Source organism: Mauremys mutica, chromosome 12 (assembly GCF_020497125.1).
Source record: "Mauremys mutica isolate MM-2020 ecotype Southern chromosome 12, ASM2049712v1, whole genome shotgun sequence".
In the NCBI taxonomy this organism is placed as follows: domain Eukaryota; kingdom Metazoa; phylum Chordata; order Testudines; family Geoemydidae; genus Mauremys; species Mauremys mutica.
Genome location: NC_059083.1, coordinates 10122438 through 10137263, shown reverse-complemented (window position 1 = coordinate 10137263; position 14826 = coordinate 10122438). Strand labels below are relative to the sequence as shown.

The following is a 14826-nucleotide window of genomic DNA, read 5'->3' as shown; positions in this document are numbered from 1 at the left end:
CATGCTAAAATAAATTTGTTAGTCTTTAAGGTGCCACAAGTACTCCAGCAATATTCAGGTTACTCCCACATCCAAAGGTCCAGTCACTTACCCCAGGTCAACTGCTCCTTAGATCTCACACCAAGACGGCCCTTGTAGCCAATATTATATGACAATTCATTAAAAAGGAAAGCTGTTATTTATAAAGTTAAAGCAGGTAAGCATGTAAATACAAATAGGTTAAAAATCTTAATTTTCAAAAGGTAACAGAAGCACCTAGAGCAGTGATACTCAGACTTCAGTGGTTCAGGAGCCAAATTAGAAAACATTACCCAAAAGAGCCATAGGAGTGCGAATCCATTGTTTCATTTGCTATACTGCAATCCCTATTTAAACAGTGTGACAGAGGAAATATTTACTTATATATATAAATTATTCCCAAAGCAGATAAGTTAACATAGTGAAAGTTGATAAGTTAACCCTTAACATAGTAAAAGCATCCTGATTGGTTAATAATTAAATCATCCACTGTTTTAATATCATGTGCTATAAAGACACAGGAGACAGACTGCAGCTCACAAATGGCCCTTTGTGTGAGTATCCCTGGTCTATACTAAGCTCTGTGTCCTTTAGGGCTAACCCAGGCTCAGCAGCTGGGGCTCTCTTGCATATACTCCGAAAGCCTTGCTCCTCAGTGTCCAAGCAGCACCGAGAGAGATACAGTCCCTTGTTGTATCCCACCTCCTCCTTTCTGCTCCGAGCTGTTGGGAGTTCAGCACTTCGCACTAGTTAATTCACTGTCTGGTGATTTTCACAGCCACAGAGGCTCCCAACACAAATGCTCCAATATCACCTCACGATGTGGGATGCGACTGTCAGAAGCGGGATTAATGCTGCAGCAGCTCACACGCATTCACTAAAGTCTAAGCACATGCTTATAATGCTAATACCTATTTTAACACACAGGTGAGCCAGCCTGACCCCAGCTGGGGATTTGTCAGAGTCCTACTGAGACATGGGGCCTTTGGCATGAGCTGATACCTGGTCTGCCAGTGTCACACCTACCCACTCCCTGCCCCTTCCATCCCAATGGGCTCCTGGAAGGGGGTGAACAGGCTTTTCCAGGGCTAATTTTGATAATACTCTTGTTATGAGCCCCCTTCCACTGCCGTCTCCTTCGCCTTTGTAAACGCATCACATTTGCTGCAGATCCAGTGTCTCTCGCTGGTGCACTGTGAGCTGCTGACCCAATTCTCGTCATTCAGATACGCGCAGTCACCGTCTGCTGTTATCACAAACCTGCAAGACAGAAGCCAGGGAGCTGGTGTCAGGCAGGAGTTGGGCGTTTCCCATCAGTCACAGACAGGGGGAGACACTCGCACAGTGCAGGGAGCGGCTGCACTCGCAGCCCCACCCAATTCCCCCTCCTGCACCAGCCACAGGCCCAACCCCCCACGATTCCCCCTCCTGCACCAGCCACAGGCCCCACCCCCAGCGGGGGGGGGGGGGGGCAGTGGGCAGCAGGGCCAGGAAAGGTTCTAAGATCAACTGGCCTCCATGGAGCATTTATGCTGGGTGGGTATTTTAACCCCAGTTCCTGCTCCCCCCACACCCCCAGCTGGGTCTGGATGGGCCCCTCCAGGCCCAACCCACCCAGTCCTCCCCAGGGGGAGATTCCAGGTGAGTATCAGCATAAGGAGCGGCGGTAACACCACACAGAAGAGCTGGGTCAAAAAGACTCACAGGTTGTTGAATTTGGTGCCATTGGCCCATTTCCAGGGCTGCCCCGGGTCCCTCCGGAGGCCGACCCAGTGGTGGGGTTTGCCTTTATAGCGCAGCAGGAAATCCTAAAAACAGCAGAGGGAGAGGTGGTGTCAGAGCCCTGACCCTGCTGCTCCCCCAGGCTCTGGGCAGGGAATCCCAGGTGTACACGGAAGGGCTCTGAGTGTTTCCAGGGGGTGGCAGGGGATTTTCTCCTCCCTCTTGCGCAGCTCTGGGTAATTCAGTATTAACCCTCCCAGCCCAAACCCAGCTCCCCCTCACCCCAATCTGCCCTGGGCTGGGGCAGCTCTTGGGTGCTGCTGGGTCTAAGCTGCATGGGGGGGTGGGGGGGCAAGGCCACGTTCTGTGTCAAAGCCTCTCCTTACAGAGCAGCTGAGCTCCCCTCACCATTGCAGGAGGAGAGGAAGGAAAGAGCCCAGCTGATCTCAATAAGAGATGCTGGGAGGGGCCAGGGATGAGAGAAGAGGCCCCCCCCACACCCCAGTCCTCAGCCAGAAGGGACCAGGGCTAACAGGAGCCTCCCCCATCCTCAGCTGGCTGCCCTGGAGCACTGGCTCTTCAAGTTGAGCTGGGATCTCGACCCCCTCTCCAGTCCCATGCAGCCCAGGAGACACCTGAGCCAGCCCAGCCCTAGAGAGGGACAGTCTCCTGTTGGGAAGGCTGACAGGGGATGATCCCCGCGGTCACAGACTGACGCTAGAGCCACAGGTCCAGCCAGGCCTGGCATTCAGCAGCCGGAAATCCAGTCCCTCTGGCCTTCCAGCACGAGAGGGCTCAGAGCTGCTCCTTGCCCCACAGGGGCAGAGCCCAGGTCCTGCTGCAGCAGCAGCCGCTGAGCCAAGGCCAGGCCATTCCAACGAGAGTCTCTCACCAGGTCCTGCAGGGTGTCGATCCCAGCCAGGGAGGCACCGAGGGAGGAGCAGTGTCTCTGGCTGTTGTTCCAGTTCCCTTCGGCCTCGGAGAAATAGTAGCATTTCCCTCGGTATCCGACCCAGCCGTCTGGGCAGCAGGGGCCCAGGGCAGCTGGAGGACGCCTAGATGGCAACACTGAAAATGGGAACATAACAAATGTCATAAGAGGGGACCTGCCCATCTGCAGGGAGAGATGAGCCCCGGCACCCCAGGCTTCTGACACTCCCCTGGCAGCGGCTGGGAGGGAAGGATGCTGGGAATCCAGCCCCCAAAGGGGGTTACTTGACCCCCATCTCACTGGGCTGCTGTCTCGGGTTCATGTTTAACAGGGATGCAACTGACAAACAGCTCCTGCTTCGAAGCACCAGAGAACCAGGCCCAAGGGGAGTGTTAGAGCAGGGGGTGGGCAGGGAGCTGCAGACGAGGGAACAGTTATCGGGCCAGCAGCAGGGAGAAGAGTGACACTGGATGAGAGATCAAGTTCAACCTGATTTGCTAGGTCTGTTACCCCGAGGAATCCTGCTAGCCTGGGCCACTGCCCCCCTCTCCCTGCTCTGCGCTCGGCTCCCCAGGAGAGGCAGGTTGAGATGAAGATGGGAACAAACTCCCTTCCCTTCCCCAGACTGAACACCCGCTGCCCGGGCCCGTCCAGCACAGCCAGACGCAGGGCGATGGAGACGCTTGTAGCTCAGAGCTTTTCATCCCAGGCACAAGAGCACCTCTTGGAGAGGACCCGTCAACTCCCAGCAGAGGAAGAAATCAGAAGGAGAAGGTGGGGCTGGATAGGACACACACTACGCAAGCAGCCAACTAACATCACCAGACAGGCACTGCGGTGGAACCCCCACGGCAAGCGGAAAAGAGGCCGTCCAAGAAACACCTGGTGACGCGACCTTCAGGCTGATAGCAAAAAAATGGGCTATACCTGGAGTACCCACTCTGCACAGGGGTACCAGCGACTGTGCCTGGGGCCCGGCAACAGTGACTTGGCCCCAAGGGCTCAGAGCTGGGCTCGGGGGAGCTAATGTCAGTCAGATTGTCTGACACAGAGAGTGCTCAGGTGCTGGGGTCTGGGGGGAGCGGGAGGAGGGTCGTGGAGGAACATCCCCCAGGAATCCTCCGTCCCAGGGGCAGAAGCCAGACAGGCCGGGAGGAGAGAGTGTGACTGTGGTGGCTCCAGGGGGAATGGGATGTGCAGGGGGGGCAGGGAGGGCTGAGAACTCACCTGCCAGGACAGTAACAGCGATGATGAGACCTAAGAACACGATTGTGAGGGCGACTGTGCATCCCCTGCAGTTACGAGGAGGTTCTGAAACACAAAGACCCGTCAGGCTGGGCCGCGAGGACACGTCTCACCGACAGCACCAGGGCTGGAGCTGCCCTAGAACATGCCCCATTCTGTCGATGGCTCCTCCCGTCAGACACTCTGGGAGAGGAGCCCGGAGGCTCAGGCAGGCTGGGGCTGGCAGAACAGTCCCTCCTTCCCCTCAGCCCAGTGCCCTCCCTGGCACCCCCAGCCAGGCTGTCACGGGGCCTGGTGAGCTCAGGGGCACAGAGACAAGGACCCGCATGTTCTGGTGGCAGGAGCTCAAGCTGCCCCCCACCCCCGCTGTGCCCCCTGCCGAGCGCTGGCTGGGCCCACACTGCCGAGTGCGCCTGTCCCCGCACACTGGGGTCTCACACTGGCCACACACAGCAGAAGTGGGGAGAAGGAACCAGGCAGAGCTGGGCCAGGGCTGTCACAGGGGGTCTGACACACCCAGCCCAAAAGGCCCCTATCAGGGCCGGCTCCAGGATTTTTGCCCGTCCCAAGCAAAAAAATTTTGGCCGCCCCCTCTTTTGTGCCCTCCCTAACTCCTCCCCATCCCAACTCCTTCCCCAAATCCCCAGCCCCGCCTCCTCCCCCAGGCGTGCCGCATTTCCCCTGCCCCATTGCTTCCTGCGGCCCCCCTGCAACCCTGCAGCCCCCCTGCAAGCTCACCTCCGCTCCACCTGCTCCCCTGAACGTGCCGCCACTCGGCTTCTCACCCCCTCTGCCAGGCTTGCCACACGCAAAGGAAGCGGAGCGGTGGTGGCGCACTCAGGGGAGCAGGCAGAGGCGAGCTGGGGCAGAGGGGGCACATTTCTAGGGGCAGCATGGCCAGCGCTGGAATGCCACCCCTAGGAATGTGCCGCTCAAAGCACCTGCTTGTTTTGCTGGTGCCTAGAGCTGGCCCTGTCCCCTGCACAGCCCCATGGCCACCGCTGTGTGCACAAGACAGCAGCCGTGAGCCGGGATCGGTGCCCTGAGAGCCCCTGGGGGAGACCCAGTCCCTGCTGCCCACAGATAGAGGGTTGCTGGCAGGGGCAGCTCTAGGCATTTTGCCGCCCCAAGCACAGCAAACAGGCTGCCAACCTCCCACAGGTGTACCTGCGGGAGGTCCGCCAAAGCCGCGGGACCAGCGGACCCTCCCCAGGCAAGCCGCCGAAGCAACCGGCCTGCCGCCCTCGCAGCGACTGGCAGAGCCCCCCACACACACTTGACGCCCCAAGCGCTGGTGCCTGGAGCCACCCCTGGCTGTTGGGTCGCAGTTCAGAGGGGGCATTAGGACGCTTTTGCCCATCAGTTCAAAGACAAAGAAACAGAGTCTGCCCTGGGTAGCAGGGGAACAACGGGGACGCTTTTCTCAATACAGAGAAACATCATTTTCCCTCTCACCCCAAAACCATCCGCTCCCCTGATTTGTTCCCCGGGCAGTGGAGTTCTTGTCTCTGGAGGAAATTTCAGCTCCTGCAGTTTAACCGCTTGTTTTGCCCCCACCCCAACAGACCCCCCCCTCCCCACTGGATCAGCGCACAGCCCCCTCCCCACTACCCCCCGCCCGACCCCCTCCCCCACCCAATCAGCGCACAGCCCCCTCCCCAATAGACCCCAGTTCCCCAGTGTGATCAATGCACGCACCCAGCTCCCTGCTCGCCCCCGTCCCCGGTCCGTGCACAACACCAGCCCCCCCTCACCAGCTGGCGCAGACCCCCAGCCCCCGATCGCTCCGCGGGCAGCCGGAGCCCGGCTCGCAACTCACCCAGCCGCCCAGGCTCGTGTCCCCCGGAGCCGGAGCCCCCCGGGGAGCATCTTTATTCAGGCCTAACACGGGTAACCAGCGTCACTGATGGAGGCTCTAACTTTTTTTTGCCGTGCAAAGCAAAACAGAAGAGCCCCGCCCCAACCCGCCAGCCCTGCCCCGCCGAGCATCACGCCGCCCGAAGCCCCGCCCCCTTAGAGCAGTATGCCGCGCCAAGCCCCCGCCCCCTCTGAGTGACGCACCAACCCCCGCCCCCCTCTGAGTGATGCACCAAGCCCCGCCCCCCAGGGACCCCATGCCGCCTAAGCACCGCCCCGCCCGAAGCCCCCCCCCCCCCCCCCGGAGCCCCGGCACAGAAACAAAAAAAATCCCCCCCAGCGCTGCCTTGAGGAAGCAAAAAAACAAACCCCTGCGCCGTCCCGCCCCAAGCACATGCTTGGTCAGCTGGTGCCTGGAGCCGGCCCTGCCTTTAGCATCTAAAATCTAAAGGTTTATTCATAAAAGAAAATATAGATGAGAGCTAGAATTGGTTAAATGGAATCAATTACATACAGTAATGGCAATGTTCTTGGTTCAGGCTTGTAGCAGTGATGGAATAAACTGCAGGTTCAAATCAAGTCTCTGGAGAACATCCCCCGCTGGGATGGGTCATTCAGTCCTTTGTTCAGAGCTTCAGTTTGTACAAAGTCCCTCCAGGGGTATGAAGCAGGAGGGAAGACAAGATGGAGGAGTTTCCAAGGCTTTTAATACTCTCTGCCCTAAGAGGACATCTCTCTGTTCTTACTGTGGAAAATTCCAGCAGCAAGATGGGAGTCTGGAGTCACATGGGCAAGTCACATGTCCATGCATGACTCCGTTTGCAGGCTGAAGCCATTGTTTACATCGGGGTTGGCAACCTTTCAGAAGTGGTGTGCTGAGTCTTCATTTATTCACTCTAATTTAAGGTTTCCCGTGCCAGAAATACATTTTAACGTTTTTAGAAGGTCTCTTTCTATAAGTCTATAATATATAACTAAACTATTGTTGCATGAAAAGTATAAGGTTTTTAAAATGTTTAAGAAGCTTCATTTAAAATTAAATAAAAATGCAGAGGCCCCCCCAGACCGGTGGCCAGGACCCAGGCAGTGTGAGTGCCACTGAAAATCAGCTCACATGCCGCCTTTGGCACACGTGCTATAGGTTGCCTACCCCTGGTTTACATGCTAGTTTGAACCTTTTCAGGAAAGCTCAGATGTGGATTGGCGTCGTCCAAGGTTCACTGTCTCTTAAGTGTTTCTTGATTGGGCACTTACTGAGAATAGTCCCTTCTCAAGAGTTAGCTGACCAAATGTTTTACTGAGGCCTTGGCTACACTGGAGAGTTGCAGCGCTGGTGGTGGCTTTACAGCGCTGCAACTCACTCACCGTCCACACTTGCAAGGCACATACAGCGCTGTATCTCCCTGGCTACAGCGCTGGTTGTACTCCACCTCGACGAGAGGAATAAAGACTATAGCGCTGCTCATGCAGCGCTGCTCCACCAGTGTGGCCACCAAAAGCGCTGTTATTGGCCTCCAAAGGTATTTGGAGGTATCCCAGAATGCCTGTTCAGCCACTCTGCTCATCAGTTCGAACTCTACTGCCCTGGCCTCAGGTGACCCGCCCTTTAAATGCCTCGGGAATTTTAAAAATCCCCTTCCTGTTTGCTCAGCCAGGTGTGGAGTGCAATCAGTGAATCTTTCCAGGTGACCATGGCTCCACGTGGCGAACGAGCCCCAGCATGCAGCAATGGCGAGTTGCTGGACCTCAGTGTTTGTGGGGAGGAAGCTGTGCAGTCCCAGCTGCGCTCCAGCCGTAGGAATTATACCACCTATGGGCAGATATCAAGGGCCGTGCTGGAAAGGGGCCATGACTGGGACGCGCTGCAGTGCAGGGTTAAAGTGAAGGAGCTGCGGAGTGCCTACTGCAAAGCCCGCAAGGGAAACCGCTGCTCCAGCACTGCCCCCACGATCTGCCGTTTTTACCAGGAGCTGGACGCGATACTTGGGGGTGACCCCACCTCTACTCCGAGGACCACGATGGACACTTCAGAGCGGGGGGAGGAGGAGGAGGAGGAAAGCGAGAGTGAGAGTACTGGGGTGGGGGGAGACACCCCGGAGTCCCTGGAGGCATGCAGCCAGGAGCTCTTCTCAAGCCAGGAGGAAGGTAGCCAGTCGCAGCAGCCAGTACTTGGTGGAGGACAAACAGAGGAGTGGGTTCCCGGTAAGCGGCTTTTATTTTCAGGATGGACATTTTTCGGGAGAGGAAGGAGGGTTAGGCCTACATGCATGCATGCCTAGATGCGGAACAGTGCATTGATGTGGTCTATCACGTCGCAGTAATCGGCCTCAGTAATCTCTTCAAAAGTTTCAGCCAGTAGCCCTGCTCTCTGGCTGTGCAAATTCAGCCTCCAGGCATTGAACCTCAGAGGTCCATGCCTGACTGAATCTTTCACCCTTCCCTTCACAATTATGATGGGGGGTACAGCACGCGGATATAACCGCGGGGATGCTACTTTCCCCCCAAGTCCAGCTTCCCATACAGAGATCGCCAGCACCCCTTTAAACGGCCAAAAGCACACTCCACAGTCATTCGGCACCAGCTAAGCCTGTAGTTGAACCGGTCCTTGCTGCTGTCAAGGCTCCCTGTGTACGGTTTCATGAGCCAAGGCAGTAACGGGTAAGCAGGGTCTCCAAGGATCACAATGGGCATTTCGACGTCCCCTGCTGTGATCTTCTGGTCTGGGAAAAAAGTCCCGGCCTGCAGCTTCCTGAACAGGCCAGTGTTTCGAAAGATGCGCGCATCATGCACCTTTCCGGGCCAGCTGGTGTTAATGTCACTGAAATGCCCACGGTGATCCACAAGCGCCTGGAGAACCATGGAGAAATACTCCTTCTGATGAATGTACTCAGATGCTAGGTGGGGTGGTGCCAGAATAGGAATATGGGTCCCATCTATCGCCCTTCTACAGTTAGGCAAACCCATTTGTGCAAAGCCATCCACAATGTCCTGCACATTTCCCAGAGTCACGGTTCTTCTTAGCAGGATGCGATTAATGGCCCTGCAAACTTGCATCAACACGATTCCAATGGTCGACTTTCCCACTCCAAACTGATTCCCGACCGATTGGTAGCTGTCTGGAGTTGCCAGCTTCCAGATTGCAATAGCCACCCGCTTCTCCACCGGCAGGGCAGCTCTCAATCTCGTGTCCTTGCACCGCAGGGTCGGGGCGAGCTCCTCACACAGTCCCATGAAAGTGGCTTTTCTCATCCGGAAGTTCTGCAGCCACTGCTCGTCATCCCAGACTTCCATGACGATGTGATCCCACCACTCAGTGCTTGTTTCCCGAGCCCAAAAGTGGCGTTTCACAGTGCTGAGCATGTCTGTGAATGCCACAAGCAATTTCGTGTCGTATGCGTCACGCAACTCGCTATCATCGTCGGACTCCTCATCACTTTGGATCTTAAGGAATAGCTCAACTGCCAAACGTGATGTGCTGGTGAGAGACTCGTCGGCATATTCCTCAGCAGTTCGGGCTCCGTTTCCCACAGAAATCGCGCTGCAGAGAAACCGTTGAAAGATGCAAGATGCCGCCAAACGTGGACAGAAAAACAGGGATTGTTGGGATGTGAAGCGATGCATCACGGGGCATTGGGACAGTAAGCAGAATGACCCACACCCTCCGCCCCCTTCCCACAACCCATGGCACCAGAATGGGAAGAGGTGCTCTGTGGGATAGCTGCCCATAATGCACAACTCCCAACACCGCTGCAAATGTGACCACACTGCAGCGCTTTCCCTACACAGCTGTATGAAGACAGCTTTAACTCCCAGCACTGTACACCTGCAAGTGTAGCCAAACCCTGAGGCTTCTTAGAATCAAGACACCTTGATATACAAGTACGTAGCCAATATTTATAACTTCAACTACAAAAATTCACACACACAGATAGCATAATCATAACCAGCAAATCATAACCTTTCCATAGACACCTTACACAATAACCTTTGTATAATATTTGCTGCAAATATATAACAGTGGTTGCAACAATGATCTATATAGTCACAGGTTATGTCAGTAACGTCACAAGGGGATTGTGGCAGGGAAGGGGTAAACCCCTTGAATGCTCTGCTAAAATGCTGGCTAAAGCCCTAATGTCTGGTAGGGAAGCCAGGTGTGGGGGGCCCAGGCAGTCAGCAGAGAGCCCAGATGCAGGCCCGGACAAGGGCTGGCTCACTGCTATGAGCTAAGGAGCGACAGCTGGGCTGAGGAGGGCTATAAAAGCCCTGAGGAAAGCTCAGTCAGGAGGCTGGCCTGGGAGGGTTACATCTCTGTCACCTCACCAAAAGAAAGGAGCCTCGCGGGCCAGGAGACCCTGGGAGGGTCTGACTGGGGATAGCTGTTGCGGGAGAAGGGGAGATAACACTGTTGCACTGTAAATAAAGACACAAGGGTGAAGCACTGAAGGTGATGTGGGGACTCTATTTTAATCAGCCAACACAGGGCCCAGGCATGAGAGAGTGGAAACTTGTGTAGACCCTGTGACACTGGGGGCTCGTCCAGGATCCTCCTAGCCATCATTAATAGTGGCTGCCAGCATGGAGGAGACCCTAAAGTGGCTGGTGACCACGGTGCAAGAAATGCAACAGTCCCAGCAGTCAGAACGACAGGCCCTGATGATATGGCAGGCAGGCCAACAGCAGATACACCAGGAGGTTATCAGGGAACAGTCAGTGACCCAACAGATCTTCCAAAAGGTGGTGAGTCTGGCACTGGGGGACGGGACCAGGATGCCGGGGTGGGGCTCTGCAAGACGGGCCCCACAGGTGACCCAGATGCATCCCTGGGGACTTTCGAATGGGTGGCTACTGCGGCCGGCTGGGAGTGGGTGACCTGGGCCCTGCAGCTAGGTGAAGCACTGAAGAAAGCCGACGGAGGGCCCAGGCATGAGAGTGGAAACCTGTGCAGACCATGTGATAGGGATATTCAATTAGATTAAAGGGTTGGGAAAGGAATTATTTTTTCCAGCCAATGTATAATTAGACTGCGGAACTCACTGTCACAGGAAATTGATAAAAAGAATTTAGGAAACAAAGGGATTGAGCATTTATATGGTTAACATGAAAGATTCAGAGTTGCCATAATTAATAAGCAAAAGGTTGGCAGGAACGTTGGAAGAGCACCTGCATCCCAGGGAGTGTAAATCCAGGGAACCCCTGCTGGAGTTCAATCTTAGCAAATCCTCTTCCCTAGCACCCAGAGACACATTGGGGGCATGATACATTCACTGGCTGTTGTGTATTTGGTTGTCATGGTTTTTGCTGCTATGGCAACTGAGTTAGAGTATTATGGTCTGTAAATAAAATGGAGGTTTTGGTTAGCTGTCTGCTCTCTGGCCTCAAGTGATTGCTTCCTACTCCGGCTGCCCCAAGGATATAACACTGACGACGAGGGTGGGATTCTGGTGCTGCTCCAGTAACAGAAGGAAGTAGAAGTCAAGGTAAAGACCAAACAAAGAAAAAAAGCTGCTTCTTTGCACTGACTGTGAAAGTGAAACTAAAAATCATGGCTACTCTGACCAGGCCCCTGGAGCCTTTTGGTGAGAATACAGAGCAGTGGCATGTGTATACTGAGCGTTTTGAGCTTTTTTTTATTGCAAATGACATTACAGAAGCGAAGAAGGTGCCAATATTCTTAAGTGTTGTAGGGGCTAAAACCTACTCCCTGCTACACAGCTTACTACACCCTGTTAAGCCAGCAACTAAATCTTACAGTGACATTGTGGAAATCCTGGGGTCCCATTTTTCCCCAAAACCACTGGTAATTGCTGAAAGATATAGGTTCCACAAAAGAGACCAAAAGGAAGATGAAACAGTTGTACAATTTGTAGCCATTCTAAAAAAGCTAGCAGAACACTGTGAATTTAAAGAAATGTTAAATGATGCCCTGCGTGACAGGTTAGTGTGTGGCCTGTACAGTGAAGCTATACGGAAGCGCCTACTGACAGAGGCTCAGCTTACCTTACAAAAGGCTGTTGATATTGCTGTCTCCATGGAACTGGCTACAAGGGAGGCACAATACATCGGTGCACCCCCTAGGGTGCAAAAAGTGTCACAAGAACCGACCCACAAAACTGTGCAGAGTCAAGAATGTTACCGCTGTGGTAAGCCAGGACACCAGGCATCAGAATGCTGGTGTAAGGACCTGGTGTGTCGACACTGTGGCAAAAAGGGACACATTGAGTGTGCCTGTAAACAAAAGAAAAAGAGGCCTGTGGTCTGGCCGACAAAAAGGGGAACCTTGCATACTCTAGAGCAGACCCAGGATGATCAAGGAGACACCTCATCACAAGAGGAAGTGCCACTGCATGTTTTGTCTTTGGCAGCGGGCTCACATGAATACTGGGTAACCCCCTTATTGGAGGGCAAACCTATACGCATGGAACTGGACACCGGTGCAGCTGTCTCGCTGGTCTCTGAGACTGTGTATAAAGAAAAGCTACAGCATCTTCCGCTTAAGGCAACAAAAACTGTTCTGAAGACGTATACGGGAGAAGCTGTGCCCATGGTGGGCACTATTGATGTTAAGGTGGAGCTCAATGGACAGGCCGCTAGATTGCCACTGTTTGTGGTGAGAGGTAACTACCCAGCCTTAATGGGTAGGTCTTGGCTTGGGAAGATTCAACTGAACTGGGCAGAAGTGCACCGGATGACTAAAGAAGAAACCAGTCTAACCCCTATACTAAGGAAACATGCTGCTGTTTTTGGAGATGATTTGGGAAGTATGAAGGGAATCACTGTGACATTGAACATTAAACCTGGCAGTCCACCAAAATATCTGAAAGCCCGAACTGTGCCATATGCCATCAGGCCAAAGGTTGAAGCAGACCTGGAGCGCCTGGTCACCAATGGAGTCCTAATACCAGTTACCCATAGCTCATGGGCCACTCCTATCGTTCCAATAGTGAAGAAAGATGGCTCTCTCCGGATTTGCGGGGATTTTAAAGTCACTGTCAACCCAGTGTTGTGTGCAGAGCAATACCCGCTTCCCCGCATCGATGACCTCTTCGCAGGCCTGGCTGGGGGACAAAAGTTCAGTAAGATTGATTTGAGTCAAGCATATTTACAGATGCACGTCGATGAAAAGTCCCAAGAGCTGTTGACTATTGTGACTCATAAGGGGCTTTATCGATACTGTCGTCTACCCTTCGGAATTATACTTCCAGAGCTAAATGGGTCCCGGCCACAGTCATCACTCAAACAGGACCTGTTTCCTACACAGTCCGGACTGCAGAGAATGTAACCTGGCGGCGACATGTAGATCAGCTGTTGCCAGGTCATGCCAGTCCTCAGGACCCATCTGCAGTTGAGGGGTCTGACTTCACCTCTTCTGGTGAGGCACCGAATCACGAGTCACCTGTTCCTAACTGTTCTCCTCCATTACTGCCGGCGGCTGAGATACCCCTTTGCCCAGCACGAGCTGATACCACCTCCTCACCCGTTCGTGCTGCGGACCCTGAGCCCCTAGTGCTTTCGGGTGCAATAACACCAGAAGTTCGCCGTAATCCACCTAGAGACAGAAGGCCTCCTCATCGGCTGGATCTCTAGCTAGGGCGAACCCACGGTTATGGGGCAAAATAATCCCCAGGGTTTAGCCGGGAATGGAGGCAGTCTACCCTCCTTCTCTAGTCTAGTGTGTTTTTTTTTATTTAGGGGATGTTCTTATTAGGGGGGGAGGAATATGTTGTGTATTTGGTTGTCATGGTTTTTGCTGCTATGGCAACTGAGTTAGAGTATTATGGTCTGTAAATAAAATGGAGGTTTTGGTTAGCTGTCTGCTCTCTGGCCTCAAGTGATTGCTTCCTACTCCGGCTGCCCCAAGGATATAACACTGGCAAAACACAAATGAATGTGCTGTGGCCACAGGCAGCTACACCTGCTCCTGGCCATGCACGGAGACAGGGCTCTGCATGGGTTATGAGTGCAAACACCTCAGCTCACACACTGGAAGGACAAACAACCAAAAGGAAAGAGCAGTGACAGGAGTGATCCAGGGAGACATGAGCCAAATATTTTCAATGGGATAGAACATGTGCAGTACTAAAAACAATATGCGCAACTGCCATACAAGAGAGCTCGTGCAGCACAAGCTGAGTCCATTGGAGCAATACAGCCCCTGCTGCATGGGGCAAGGGGGGGGGCAGGAGAGAGGGGGGAAAGACAGCTACACCCACCCCTGAAAGGCATCTCCTCCCTCCAGCCTGTTCCTAGGCAGGGAAGTTCCAGTTACCTGGTTTTTTTCTGCTCTTCAAGTCTTTGGCATTGTTAACAGGCTGTCCAGGGGGATCTGCTTCCTCTTCCTCCCCCATCTCTCCTCTCAGGGAGGCAGCGGTGGGTGCTGGACTCTGATCAACTCGGAGCCAGCTGAAAGAGATGGCTCTATGTAGCCATGGCATAGTCAGTTCCAGTCAGTGCAGTGTCCCTGGCTTTGGCTCCTCTCCCAGGTGACCTAGAATGTGAAATGTCAGTCAGGACAGCATAAGGGTCAGTGGGTTTGGTTGTGGTGTCCCATCCTCCATTCATCAGAACAAAAGCCCAGAGTAACAAAAGCCCAGAACAGTGCAGTAACCAACCCCTTCCTGTGTCATCAGGCCCCTCGTTGAAGATTCCCCATTTCCTCTCTCTCCTCAATTGGGATTTGGGCAGGAGAGGGAGACATGGACACTGGGTGTGGGGTGCAGGCAGGGATGTGCTCACGCCATTTGTCTGAAGTGCAGGGGCACACAATGCGGAACTGTCCGTAGTGCTTCCCCCTGCACTGGCAACTCTGGGAAGTTGGAGGGGGGGTGAGTTTGAGATGCAGCTTTGGGAGGGGCACAGACACAGCACCTTGGAAGGACTCTAAGGGACACAGGCTTCCCCACACCCCTGGTTGGATAAAAATCAGTGGTTTAAATGTTGATTTTTTTATTTAAATAAATACGGTTTTAAAAGAAACCAATTTAAAATTAAACTTGAAATAACAGTATGTTATGGCCTAAATTTACTATAATCCATTAAAATAACTTAAATTA

The 14826-nt window shown here is 53.9% G+C and overlaps 3 protein-coding genes across 3 annotated transcripts in view; 1 reads left to right on the top strand and 2 right to left on the bottom strand.

Moving 5' to 3' along the window:
• Positions 1 to 14826, bottom strand: part of LOC123345648 (protein S100-A16-like) — a 643389-nt gene that overhangs the window by 131818 nt on the left and 496745 nt on the right. The window lies entirely within an intron of this gene.
• The window catches only part of LOC123345636 (C-type lectin domain family 2 member D-like), a 348976-nt gene that overhangs the window by 90389 nt on the left and 243761 nt on the right, over positions 1 to 14826 (top strand). The gene's annotated exons all lie outside the window — the stretch shown is intronic.
• On the bottom strand, positions 1054 to 14394 carry LOC123345634 (C-type lectin domain family 2 member D-like). The gene is made up of 5 exons (XM_044982625.1): positions 14043 to 14394; positions 3899 to 3982; positions 2633 to 2808; positions 1723 to 1826; positions 1054 to 1278 (listed from the first exon to the last, which is right to left on the bottom strand). The coding sequence occupies exons 1-5, from the start codon at positions 14206 to 14208 to the stop codon at positions 1128 to 1130; spliced, it is 681 nt and encodes a 226-aa protein (XP_044838560.1). The 5' UTR covers positions 14209 to 14394; the 3' UTR covers positions 1054 to 1127.

Coding starts and splice junctions, on each gene's coding strand:
- LOC123345634 (XM_044982625.1), bottom strand. CDS start 14,208: ATGCCATGGCTACATAGAGCCATCTCTTTCAGCTGGCTCCGAGTTGAT. Junction 2,809..3,898: donor CGCTGTTACTGTCCTGGCAG/GTGAGTTCTCAG, acceptor TCCCATTTTCAG/TGTTGCCATCTAGGCGTCCT. Junction 1,279..1,722: donor GGCACCAAATTCAACAACCT/GTGAGTCTTTTT, acceptor TCTGTCTTGCAG/GTTTGTGATAACAGCAGACG.